We start from the raw sequence: 14025 nt of genomic DNA on the forward strand, positions 1-14025 counted from the left end.
TAAATTGTGATCTGATGGCTAGTGATGTAACATTCAACAAGCAGCAGCAGCAGATTTGACAAAAAGCACAGATCCACAGAATCAATACATTAGAAGTAGTAATACTCTTGCAGTGCAGGTCCCCAGGCACTGCAGTGACATCACCAAATCTCACTTCGGTCATTCAGGAACACATTGCCTTAGATGATCTCATATTGCAGATATACAGATATACATATATAAGGTTCAATGCAGAAGAGAGTCTAGGCATGGGAAGTCCACTGCTACTAAGGGTACTGCATGACCACAATAAGCATTTTTAGATGTTCCTTATGACATTGGGAATCCTTTTTAATGTTCAGGTCCACTTTAGCTCTCAAGCATCTAGTAAAAGCTGACAATTTAGTTTTGGGTGGTCTGTTCCTTTAAAGTGACATTAAACCCTCAGATGTTTTAACATAAACCAATACTGTAATGTGTGCCTTACTGTTATCCATGGTTGTTTCCCTTCTCTTTGCTGCTCTTCCTTTTAAATCCTCATGTCTTCTCATGCTGGGCAGAACTTCTGTTTTCAGCTCAGGGCCTCTTCCTGTAGTGCTGGCTCAGGTTACAAGCCTATACAAACGTATACACAGACACCGTGTATCCATTCCTGAGACAAGGCAGTCTGCTGCAAAACAGAAGTTCTCCCCCAGCATGAAAAGAGATACAGATTTAAAAGGAAGAGCAGCAAAGAGAAGGGAAACAACCATGGATTACAGTAAGGCGCACATTACAGTATTGTTTTATGTTAAAAAATCTGAGGGTTTAATGTCACTTTAAGCTGATTGTATTCACATATATATTGTTAAATTCGTACTGTCTGCTATTTTTATTTGTGAATGTCACAAGACTGTCTGTTGTATTGGATAAACTTTTATTTAAAGTTTAGTTGTCCTAAAATAGGTGGAAATCATGCCAGCTTGTGCAGGGCATACAGGTCAAGAGAAATAATTTGCAATAAAGGTGAACTGGCAGTTGGAAGATAAACAGCCAGTAAGACAGAGCTAAGAAGAACAGTGGTCGTAAGGTAAAATAGCCTTATCTGATTTTCCTGTGCCTCAATTAATTCCTGCTGACCTTTCAAATATGTATTTGTTAGACTTAAGAACCTTGAAGAAAAGAGACACTTAGATTGCTGGAGCTAAACTATTGCTGAGGTTTAAAGGAGAATAATTTTCTCTATGTCTCCTATGCATAACTTATTTTAGCCTCCAGAGCACCCCAGGAGCTTCTGAACCCCAGGGTCCCTTTATGGAAATACCAGCAATACTGACTTTTTATTATTATTACAGTGAGTTTATGCTTTAAGTTCTCTACTGTTTATATCTTCCCTGAAGATTGATACTGGGTGAGCGACAGGAGATCTTCCCTATGGGGACATCATTAAAAACCTGAGGATCTAACCCTTGCATACTATATCCAAGGCTAACAAAAACAAATTGGGCTGGAGGACTTTAACCTTTAAGGATAGTTGAATACTAACATTTTTGTGTTATCTGCTATATGATACCCAAGAACAATAGGTTGTTTAAGATTCATAATAATGTACCTTACTATTGCCTGAGACTGCATGTTTATACATTGAGCAACCAGGTTTATCTCAAGGGAACAATAGTGATTGGATGGAAAGATCCAACCCAGATGATTGATTCTTCTTCCCTGTATGGTCAGCCAGATTATTCTCCCCTAAATGGACAGAGAACAGCAAAAGACATACTACTGTTTCCTAATGTGACCATATTGGTCTGGTCACTTAATTTTTGTATGAGCATGAAGTGTAAAGGTAAACATATAAAGATGTAAGATGTTCACTGGTATTGGTTGACCAGCAACCTCCCCACATTGGTGCTGTATTTTCTAACTTTCTTTCAGACTGAGTGACCCACACAAGAGTTGTGAGTGAATCTAGAGCCGAAGTGTCACATTGTGATATTCCAAGTCCAAGTCCTAGTTTATTCTAATAACAAACTGTTCACAAAGCCAACAGTGTATCAGCAGCTGCTTGAACTGCTGCTGGTGGATACTGTGCAAATCCACCCAGCACCGAACTATATATTGATTACTGATTCACATATTGATTACACTGTTTCACCGTTTCAGTTTCTTAAACCCAGATGAAGAGGGCGGAATTACATTCCACAAAACAAATTGTATAAACAGTCTGTCATTGCAATTGTTTATATTTGAATATCATGGTGTGGTGCTTCAATTCTAGATTCACTCATCCCTATTACAACCCAAGGTGATCGTGGAATCCGTTCGGTGTTCAGGGGATGCTAGCCCAATATTCAGATTCTCGATATTAGCACCACTATCATACTATTGGATGATAACACTAATGTAAATAATTATATAAAGAAATTTCAGGGTTTCAGTGCTATATATCCACTTTTCCACACACACAAGTCGTGAGTGCACTGGTACACAGGGCTGAATTTCTGCATACCCAACATAGGCCATCGGGGCAGCAGGTTTCTCATTGAGGGCTCAATGCTGCTCACCCATCTTGTTACTGACTGTCTGCAAGACTAGATACAACTGCCCTGCCTGCCACTGCAAACTTTCTGTGCCCTCGTTGTTGCTAGAACATAGGCCATGGCATGGAGCACTAGGGCTGCCATTGGGAGGCACAGGGCCACCCACCCATCATTGCTGACTGTCAGCAACACCTTCTCAGGTGTAGTAAAGACTACATTTCTGGAATACTATACTGCATTTGTTTCGGGAATGCTGTACTATGTACTTACAGTTCTCTATCTAGAGCTAAGCTGCTAGCTGAGTTTTCCCTACTCTTATAGCCAATAGATTGAGTCCTACTACGAGGTCTATGAAAAAAAGTCACACACATTTTTAAAGCACAGTGATGTACTTTAGAATTATGCATTGTGCTCCACTGAAGTCTGTAGCCAGCAGACTGCAATTATAATGGATGGGAAGTTGGGAGGACAGCCAAGTCACGTGACCAGTCAAATTCACATTCCTGACTTTCCTTCAATCAAGGTATTTTATTTGCTTTATAAATATGCCCCATAGAAGTAACCATACGCACAAAAAATGTGTCCATATTCCAAAGCCGCTAAGCAGCATGGGAGGAGGTGATTACACCAAAGACTAGCTGCAGCAAAAAAACAAAACATATTTTCAGATATACAATAGCTATTATTGGCTTGTGTGAAGAATTTTTTTTCTCTGGTTCTTTTTAATCTCTGTTGCCACATTATCCAAATATTTAGAAGCAGCTCTTGGTTGTCTAATGAGCACATCAATTACGGCAGTCATGAGAAGGATAGTCCTCTTAAAGGTTATTTCAAGGGTGACGGTTATCATACAGCCTTTATCCTGCAGATCTGTCTTTCTGAAAGCGTTTGACCTTTTAATAGAATCCGAGAAAACAAGAATAAGGAATAAGAGTTAATTTGGAACTCCATAATGCAACGGAAAAGATGAAAGAGCATTCAAATCGATAGCGGAACAATAACAGGTTGATGAATGTTTGCGCCCAATTTACTCGTTTGGCTAACCGGATTTTGAATAGTTTTCAAAGCCCATATTCTCTGTGTGGTGTGAAGTATGTGTTATTGTGTCCAAACAAAGCCAGACGATAATCATTACGGAGTGCTGAAAAGGTCATCTCGTTAGAAATGTCAGCTTTCAATGGCAAGCGCTGGACTTTCATGCCCAAGTATCCAATTAATGGGGCATACCAAGGTGCATGGAAACATCGAGGTGACCTGGAGAAACAATTTTGCAAGTGCAACATGGTCCGCAGGAATAACAGATAAAAAAATAAAAAACAGAAAAGTTCTAAAAAAGTACGAAGTGAGTTTTTTTTAAGGGTAATTCCACAAATGCTAATTTGCTTTGTGGGTGAAGTTTATGCTCTACAGAGAATGCAGGTAGACTTGATAGGATCCAGGCCTTCACTGGCATCTCCAGCATTCATCATGAGGGCTGATATGTCATATTCAGTTGCCTTCTCAACCACAGAAAAGTGTTAAAATTAAACTTTGTCTAAAACGGTTAGCTTCATATATCTGTAAGGGTTTCCAGTTTAAATGTTTCTTCACCAGAATTTTTAGTTCTATTTTACAGCCTTATTGAAATCTTCATAAGGTTGAATAAGCTCATACTTGGAGAATTCAGCTGTAAGACTGTGACACCTTCTGCATGGCTTACAGGGAGCCATATACTGCATGGAAATCTCACAAATGGAATCTGGAAGCTGTGTGGTGACCATCCACTGGCCCTCACCCAAAACTGTTCAGTGTCATCATTATTTTGCTATTTGGGCTTGCCAAAGTTTGCTCTTGTCCACAAATGTAGTCTGGCAAGTCTTATATGTCAGGGTTAGAATGTATGCCTAAGTTAGGCGCTGGTGGGAGTCTGATATTCCTTTTATCTCAGGTTTCCTAGACATTAGATGTCTCCGCAATATTTTATACTTTATATACTGTTGATCCCTTTTACCAAAATGTCTTCAATGCTTTTGCTGAGAATGATAAGTTGGACAGTCCCAATAAGAACTACCAGTAGACTTACCTAATGTCATTTAATGTGATTGTGCTTTGTTTTTCCTTCAATCTGAGCACAGCTGTAAGTACACACTGGGCATTACAATTTATAAGCTGAGAGCAAGTTTCTGTTTGTTAATACTACTGGATAGACATGTGCGATTCCTTTCGTTCTGAATCAAAATTCGGACACATTTTTCCGAAATTCGAACATTCTAACACATCAGTGTAATCAACCATTAAATTGCTAATACTATACATGTGCAATTAGTTTTGCTCCGAATCAAAATTTGTAAAAATTTTCTGAAATCCTAATACATCCAAATGTGTCCGAATCCGAATTTCCGTTTCCAAATTTCGGATCACGTCCGAATTTCGTTCAAAACCGAAACTGAATTGGGCATGTGACTTTTCTGGCCAATCAGATGTTTTTTTCGGTTTAATACATCCAAATGGGTCTCAACACAAATTTTCATTAGGGCAACATGCTGCTGTCACGAAAATTTATGTTCAGTAACATATGTTACTAAAGCTGTGTCTCCTAGACAGAAAGGGCATTTGGGATCTGGATTTCCGAATTGCATTCGGGATCTCCCGAATGCCATTAGGGTCTGGGAGCCTCAGCTTTAGTAATATATGTATAACGCTCCCAGACCCAAATGGCATTCAGGATCCGAATTTTTTAATTGAATTTGGGAGCTCCCAAAAGCCATTTGGGTCTAGGAACCATATACATACTGCTGAAGCTCCCAGACCAAAATGGCATTTGGGAGCTCCCGAATGCAATTCGAAAATGTGGATCCTAAATGACATTCGGATCTAGGAGATTCAGCTTTAGTATTGATATCTGTATATGGTTTTCTGTGGTATTCACAACGAATATTCGTAAACTTATCCGAAACGAATGAAAATTCGGATTTCGCCCGCATCTGAAACCTGAACTGAATTAAATTTCTGATCCGAATCCCGAAATATTGAAATATCCGAACCAAACTGAATTTTTCAATTTTATGCAGCTTACATGTCTATTACCGGATGGAAGCTCGGTGTCACAGCTATTCTAATGTGCATTAGCAGGACCCTAAGAAACCCGACTGTCTTAAAGACAAATAATGGAGATCTATTTGTTTTTACAAATGGTACCCCTAAAATTAAAAAAAGGTTGACATGGGTAACATAATTACTTTAGATAAGTATTTTCCATCAAAGAGACGTTCAGTGGTGTTCAAATCCCCCCCTTGATGCTCTCCCATGAAGCTGGTTTTATTTTGTAGTTTTGTACCATGTGCTTGTTAATTTTGGAGTCCTAGATTCCAGGGTATGATTGAATTTTTCAGTGGGGTATGACTTTTGGTATAAAAGGTTTTCCAGAGGCAGGTCTCTAACTGGACTACCCTTACTGGCCAGTAATATGAATAAAAAGATTTTGGGGTCCTAGGTTTCATAGTGTGATTGGTTGTCCTAGTGGAGTATAAATCCTGGTATAAAGGGTTTTCCAGAGGCAGCTCTCTTGTACACTATGGTCAGCAAATAGAAAATACAAAAGAGGGTGCCAAACATGTATTGAAAGTACAGTTTAGTTTAAAGTTCACAGTATAAATTACAAGCAAACATATTTCAAGGGTTCTGAGGGGCCTCCTTCATCATTGCTAAAACTTAACACACAAAACTAAAATTAGCAACATAATGGCACAATGGTACTTACAAACCTCCAAGTGGCAGGTAGGCAGGGATAGGTCACAGAGTCAGAGAAGTCAAGCCCTAGATAGAGTCCAAGCAGTGTCAGAGGGAAGCCAAGAGGGTTATTTTTATTCTTCAGCTAATAAAGGTGAAAGCCGGGCAATACTGCATCTGAACTGACAGGTTTGCTTTAAATTCCAATCATTACATGCACAAAAGGGTTCATAGCATTTGCAGTTCACTGATTTTACTTGTTGCTTCCTAATGTAGGCCGAACTGAATTATAAAGCAGAAAAAAAACTCCTCACTGATTCCTGCAGCTGGTATGAACTCTGATAAATTCTAGAGAAAACCTCAGATATCATTATCATATTGAAAATTATGAATATACCCAGAGTGGATTATGCATGTCCACGTTCTAAATTTTCCACATTTTATGGCAGTAACAGGGCATTGAAAGAAAAATATATATTTTTGGTGCCTACAAACATCTGATCATGTAGACGTTTGTCACTAATAGCTGAATGTCATCATTAGTTTTATTGCTGGGAAAGCGTTCGGCATACATTAACTTGATTACTTAATACTGAATGCGGCTAAAAGGAACAAAATGCTTCTCTATTGCCAAGGGGTGGAACATCTGTCAAAAGGAACGTAGACTGCTAATGCGCAGGGTGGATTCCGGGCAACGTTGTGCTTTGCCTTTAAAGGGGAAACTACTGCCAGTTATTAAGTATGGTTAAAACTGAATCTAGATCAGGGGTCACCATACTCTTCAGCCCATTAACCCCTTCTTGAAATTTCAAATTGTTCAAACATTTATTAGATAAATATAATTTGAATAATACTTTAAAAATTAATAAATCTATGAATAATAATAATAATATTAATAGATAATTAAAATAATATTCTTGTTAATACCGTCTTCCTTTTGGTATTAGCAGCTGCCATTATGGTTGTTACAGTGCTGAAGTTTTAGTAAATGCACAGTAATCAATTTTATTTGGCACCACTCCTAACACTAAGGGTGTACTTACTGGCTCTCCAGCACTGTTTGAGGTGGGTGTACTCACTGTCTATACAACAGAGTTTGAGGTGGGTGTACTCACTGGCTCTCCAGCAGGGTTTGAGGTGGGTGTACTCACTGGCTATCCAACAGAGTTTGAGGTGGGTGTACTCACTGGCTATCCAACAGAGTTTGACGTGGGTTTTCTCACTAACTATACAAACAGAGTTTGAGTTGGGTGTACTCACTGGCTCTCCATCACTGTTTGAGGTGGGTGTACCCACTGGCTCTCCAGCAGAGTTTGAGGTGGGTGTACTCAGTGGCTCTCCAGCAGAGTTTGAGGTGGGTGTACTCAGTGGCTCTCCAGCAGAGTTTGAGGTGGGTGTACTCAGTGGCTCTCCAGCAGAGTTTAAGGGGGGTGTACTCACTGGCTATCCAACAGAGTTTGACGTGGGTTTTCTCACTAACTATACTAACAGTGCACTCACTAGCTCTACAGCAGAATTTGAGGTGGGTGTACTCACTTTCTCTCCAGCACTGTTTGAGGTGGGTGTACTCACTGGCTCTTCAGCAGAGTTTGAGGTCACTGGATGACCAACAGAATTTAATTTGTTTGTACTCACTGACTCGCCAACAGAACTTAAGATACAATTGCACAGTCAAACCGCTCACCCCATTCATTCCCATGGCTGGGCCCGTACTCCTCTAGATGGCTACAGGTTTCCATGACCACGGACCTAGCCATAGGACTAAATGGTGGAGCACATACACAGTATGAGGCGAACACAGACAAGACTTTTTTTAAAGGCTGTGCAGCGACAGGACCACACAGTGAAGGTCTACATAGCAGAACTGAAGATAAATACATCGCTACATGGCGTCCACTGAGGAGGGTGGGTGGAACATTTAAAATATAATTTCTCTTGATGTGAAGTTGACCTTAAAATATTCAGTCTTAAATTATTATAATCACTCTTATGAAAGGGTTATATTTGACCTCTTCACTTACTTTGTTCAAATATAATCCTGGGAATGAGAATCAGAGCTGAGAGGTCCCCTGAGGCCTGATATGGGCTCCTGAGTATGTGTCAGACTTGCTTGTGGGCTGGCAGTGTGGAGAGGAACCCTTAAAAATTATAGAGCAAGGTTTGAAAGGGCAATCCAAGGGGGTGGTCAAGGTCCAATCTGGGTCGAGGCGGGCAGCAGAGGTTCAGAAGAGATAAACAGTCCAAGGGGTCAGCAAACAGGAAGTCCAGATGAGGGGTCAGGGATCAACAGCAAGATACACAGATGGAGAGGCTAGGCGATCACACCATACAGGGGATGTAAGACCACTCCCCGGTTACTGAGGCAACCAGGAGGCTTCACTCCCCGGGAACCAGTGGCAGGGGTGAGGGATGGAAGGTGCATGCTGGGAACCTCCCCCAGCAAGGGCCACACCTGATAGTCCTAATGGGAGCACGTGCGCGCAGCCTGTGTACCACGCACGCGCGTCCGCCGGGCATTTTGCACATGCGCACCTGCAACCCCAGAGTCATGAGTTCTACCAAGCTGGACGAGACCCCGTGCCCTGCACCGTACATGTTGGCCCCGAGGAGAGGTAACACCCCCGGTCTCCTGACAGTATGCTCTACTCTAATTCTACTTCAAGGTATCTCTCTCTAATTGAAATTCTGTATTAAACTGTAGAAAGCAGGAAGAAAGGGTGGAGGGATGGGATGGGTCACTTCTTTCATCCAGTCAGCTGTGTGTGTAATTTGATCTTAAGCTATTGAGCTTTGTGAACATCTGGCTTTGTTTCCACAAAGCAGTTAAGATCAACATAAACAAAGGAATCCAGAGTGTCACCAGCTGGCTAATAAAAAATATATTTAAAAAAAAGATTTAAAAAACAAAAAAGAATCTTTAGCTCTAAACATGATAAATAAAAAAGAAAGACTTTAAATGTTCCCTCGAAGATTCAGTACAAACAATAACGCAAACAATGATTAAAATACTGAATCTGATACAAAATTGATTTTTTTAAAGAGATGCTGAATTTGTCAGAGGGGTAGAAGAACAGGGGATGATGGATAAAATGAACAAACAAAAATGACAGTGAATAAAAACTGATAAATTAAACCCTAAACTGAACTTGACATTATAAGGTTTATTTATCTGATTCAGATACAGGCTGTCCTATAAAATCAAATCTGTCACATGGAGTGAGATCCTAGGGCTGTAGACACAGCTAGTTAATGTTGCCATTGCCAAGTAATCAGCGGTAGAAAGTCCATGGTTTTGGCACCCTCAGATTAAATCTTTGACTCTGTAGCAGAAAGCTGTGTAGAATCGGGAGCTCCGGGCACTGCTCTGTGCCAGGACACAGCAGATAATTATTGGAAATGACCTGCACAGACTGAACTCCAGCCTAACAGCTAAATAGAGTTGGAATACATATGTCCACTGCCAAAATATTTCTGATTCTCTTCACTCAATTTTATGAATGACACTCTTCTGCCACAATGCATAGCCAGGAGTGCTGCACTAATTTCTCTATTACTGGAAAATAGTAGTAGAGTATTGTACCGTGTTAGCCATCGATTAATGCAGGTGGATTTAGGAAAATTGAATTATCCCCTCCAATCTGGAGGGATCAGCCACCAGAATCTCTTCCAGTTTAAATCCGACAGTCGGCTTTGCACATGTAAACAGAGTTCCGGCAGCTATAGCCACCAGGAGTCTGTTTAAAGGGGCCCTCTGCAAGCTGTGTATGACATATGTTGGTGGAAGTGAAAGGGTTAAAATTTTCAGATTCCTACAGAATCAGCTGGTCCCCTAAACACTGGCTGGTGATATCATGTTGTAGGGTGGCTCCTTTCCCTTGCAGAATCCTATGAAGCCATCCCTGTGTGTGCTAGTAAGCTGTGTCTCCACAAACACACAGGCATGGCAAGTCATTTCCCTCCTTCCTGCTCCTCCCACCTTCCTTCTCCAAGCTAGTAGATGGACAGCTGCAGGAGACTGAGCTGTACCTGGGGATCTTGTACTGGACAGGAAGTTCAGGTAAACCAAGCTGAAAGAGTCGGAGCTGTTTGTAAACAAGAGGAATGTAAGTGCTTGAGCAAATGGATGCTGCTCCTTGATGTTTAAAAGTATTAGTTTTCTGAATAATCAGCTGGTCCCCTGAGTACTGGCCCTGATATCCTGTATTAGGGTGGCTCCTTTACTTTGCAGGTTCCTATAGAGCCAGCCATGTGTGTTCTAGTGTCCTATGTGTGTCTCCGCAAACACACAGACACAGCAAGGCAAACCATTTCCCTACTTCTTGCTCCTGTCTTCTCTAACCTAGTAGATGGACAGCTGCTGCAGACTGTGCCTTGTGATCCTATGCTCAACAGGAAGTTCAGGTAAGCCGAGCTGAGAAAGTTGTAGCTGTTTGGTAACATGATGACTGTAAGTGCTTGGGCAAAAATTTTAAGAAATACTTTGCTGGGCAATGTGTATTTGTTTAATCTGATTTCAAATGAATGAACTCTCTTTAGGACAGAGCCCATTCCCCAAACTGGCATATTTGCGCAGTTTACTGTAACTGCATCATTGTGAAGATACGCAAACACAACATAAGTCCATTCATTGAGCTGTACACACAAAGAATACATTGGCATATTTTCCAAATCTACTGTACTGTAAATTCATGTATATCTGTATCCCGAGAAGAGGATCCAATAAACAATCATATGTGTGTCAAATTCAATATAATTCATTATACAGTATATAAAACTACACAGAAAATGTTGACATGTATGAGTTTGTGTGATATTGGAGCAAAATATAAGACAATAGATACACCCTTTTGCTATATATTTTCCGCAGATATTGACTGGGCCATCTCTGTGCATTATGGTGCCCAATATCAAAACCATACTGGTGTCCGCTGTCTCTGATGCTCATCTCAAAAGCAATGTCTCTAATAATACAAAATACTAATCACTTTCATAGTGACCATAACAGATTTCCACACTATATATACTCATTTATTTTATACTAGGGATGCAACGATACCAGTTCAGATAGCAGCGCCGATACTTGGCATTTTGATGAGAACTACCAGAGTTTCAGCGGTTGCAGCTGGGACCTGGCTCTGGCGCTCCACCATTGTCCTGAAATCATTAGTCTGTATTGTTTTAGAAAAACTGTCACATGACAATAAACAAAAAGGTATCAGTATTTGTACTTGCAAAAATGGTATCGGTGCATCCCTTTATATATGTTTATAAAAACAAAATCATACATTAAAACAGAGATGTACAAATTCCAGGAGCTCCGTGTGCTCCTTACAAATGACAGCTGCCGCCTAACTTTTGAATTTTTCTCTAGTCTAGTCTTGGAGCTGGAAAAATATCTGTACTTGTACCGAGTACGGTACTTGGTATCGGTGCATCCCTATTTTATACCATAGTTATCTGCATAAACCATCATATCCCCAGGCAGCTCTGGGCCCCATAGCAGTTGTATGGTCTACAGTCATGGTTAATGATAACATTTTGTATTAGTTTACAAGCTTAGGCTAAAATAGAAATAGTATTCACAAAGCAACTGTTTAGCTAAACACAAGTCGGCAAAGGTGTTATTGTAAGCTTCTGGTATGCCTACATACTTGGGAGGTACAGTGCATTGACAAGCAGATGAGTCATTGGTTTGACCACTCAGAACTCCAATGGTTTTGTGAGCTCTCTTCATGGGGCATGAAGAAGTGAGGAGGTCATGCCATCATCTTTTGACCGTTGAAACTGTGCGGCCTGCAGTGTGAGATATGTCTGCAGGACTGGAGATCCTGCACAGAATTCAACTGAATCTGCTATTTTTGCAACCAACTGTCTCCTATTTCATAGCACTACATTGGAAGGCATCAAATTAATCTGCTTGTAATATTTGCTGTATACATTATTATACTGTTGCATTTTGGCTATTTATAAACCTCCTTACATTACATATGGCTATAATTACACCTCTGTATATTGGGAATGTTTTAAACAACTTTTTTTCCTGAATTGCATAGTATTCATAAAGCACGAATGTATATTTTTTAATATTGTACAAGTTATATTTTCAAATTTATATATGTAGTAAATCACAGAAAATCCCAAACTTTCTACCTGGTTTATTGATTACTGGCATTCCAAGAAAATGTCTCACGTGTAAAGTATATTGTTGGGGTACTCACCGGGGTTGGTAATGGTAAGAAGATCAAGTCTTCTCTGTTGCTGTAAAAGAAGTAGAAGAAAAAATAGTTAAACAAAAAAAGTTTCCTCAAAAAGCAAGATTTAAGCATTATACACCTTTCCAGTGCTGTGCATCACAGGAATGCCTGTATTACCGCAATGCATTAAAACTTTGCAGGCATTCTTAGTCAATTGCACCCCAATGCATTAATCCAGTGCACCTCCAAAGCACAGGCATTGCAGCACTTCACAACATACGGCATTGCATTTTGGTGTGCCATATCAGAACAAAACCGTGCGTGCATATTTTTCATCCATTCTGGTGCTTTGGCAGCCCATTCATTTGAATGTGCAGCCTTAACGCAACGCATGTTAACGTGTGACATAACACTCATTAACGCTTGTGCATTGATGTAATGCACCAGAATGGACTGGTCTGAATAGTCACCTTTACTCTTTAAGAGAGCTGTCCAGTTATAGCCATCACCGCCGTACATTGCTTCATTGGTACCAATAGCTTGGCTACCAATACTTTAATTGTGGATATTTGTGCTAGCCTGAGGGTTCATTTGCGCTTATGACTGCTTAAACAAAAATACAGCTAGCACTAGTTACAAAAAGTGGCTTTAAACCGATTTGAAACTCTCTTCAGTAAGAGCTACTGAGACGAATAAGGCTATAGGCATCAACACATGAGTAATGACAGTCATTGTACTATTCAGAGTACAGTTTCATGTCAAGGTTGCCTTTAATTACTTTAAATACAGAATAATGGACATACACAAGCTCTATGGTTAAATAAATCCAGCTGAGTTACTAACTGAACCTTTATAGATTTGTCAGTAATTAAAGTGTACCTGTGGCTTCTTCCATTAAGATATAATGGTCCCCTGCACTATATTGCCGACACTGCTGGCCACTAAATACAATGGGCATCCACAATGTCCAATAGTGATGCATTGGAAGAGGAAGACAACAGACTATTGACCATGTCACTATTCACACTGTGGTCCCAAGCACCATAGTAGAGCGCCATGAGTTTGAGAAGGTCTTGAAATTAACTGACCATGGGTGCAGTAGGAGCAAGACATGCCTGCTCTATAATCTGTGGTCCAGTGTGTTTGCACTGTAATAATTCCCAGGCTTCCTCTAAAGCATAATTCCAGACTAATGCTTTCTAAACATGTCCCCAGCTAAATAAAAAATAAATGGAGCACAGGCTGCAATACTCATCTCCTCTCCAGTGCTGCCCCCCCTGCATTGCCTCTTCACTGCCACAAGATGTCCTCCGTCTTCCAGGTTGAATAACGCACCATCTAGTAGACACATTGAGGTGAATTTATCAAAACTAAAGCAGACAAATTCTGGAGCAGATGTGCATGGCAATCAATCAGCTTCTCTCTCTCATTTTCAAATGTTAACTGAACAAACCGAAGAGAGAAGCTGATTGGATACCAAGGGCAACTGTTCCCCCATTCTGTCTGCTCCAGTTTTGTTAAATTCCTCCCATTGTTTTCTGTGGGAAACAGCACTGACTTAATTTTCTGTGCATATCTTAATATCTAATTAGCTCCTCCACCACCAAACTGACACATACTGGTTT

At 40.4% G+C, this 14025-nt stretch overlaps 1 protein-coding gene across 1 annotated transcript in view; it reads right to left on the bottom strand.

Annotated features, from left to right (window-relative positions):
- Positions 1–14025, bottom strand: part of LOC108784279 (cytosolic carboxypeptidase 6-like) — a 727452-nt gene that overhangs the window by 453938 nt on the left and 259489 nt on the right. The window contains exon 3 of the mRNA XM_018553039.1: positions 12425–12464. Within this exon, the coding sequence (XP_018408541.1) occupies positions 12425–12464 (40 nt within the window). The remainder of the gene's footprint in view (positions 1–12424; positions 12465–14025) is intronic.

This window comes from Nanorana parkeri, unplaced genomic scaffold (assembly GCF_000935625.1).
Source record: "Nanorana parkeri isolate BGI_ZX_2015 unplaced genomic scaffold, ASM93562v1 scaffold106, whole genome shotgun sequence".
Lineage (NCBI taxonomy): Eukaryota > Metazoa > Chordata > Amphibia > Anura > Dicroglossidae > Nanorana > Nanorana parkeri.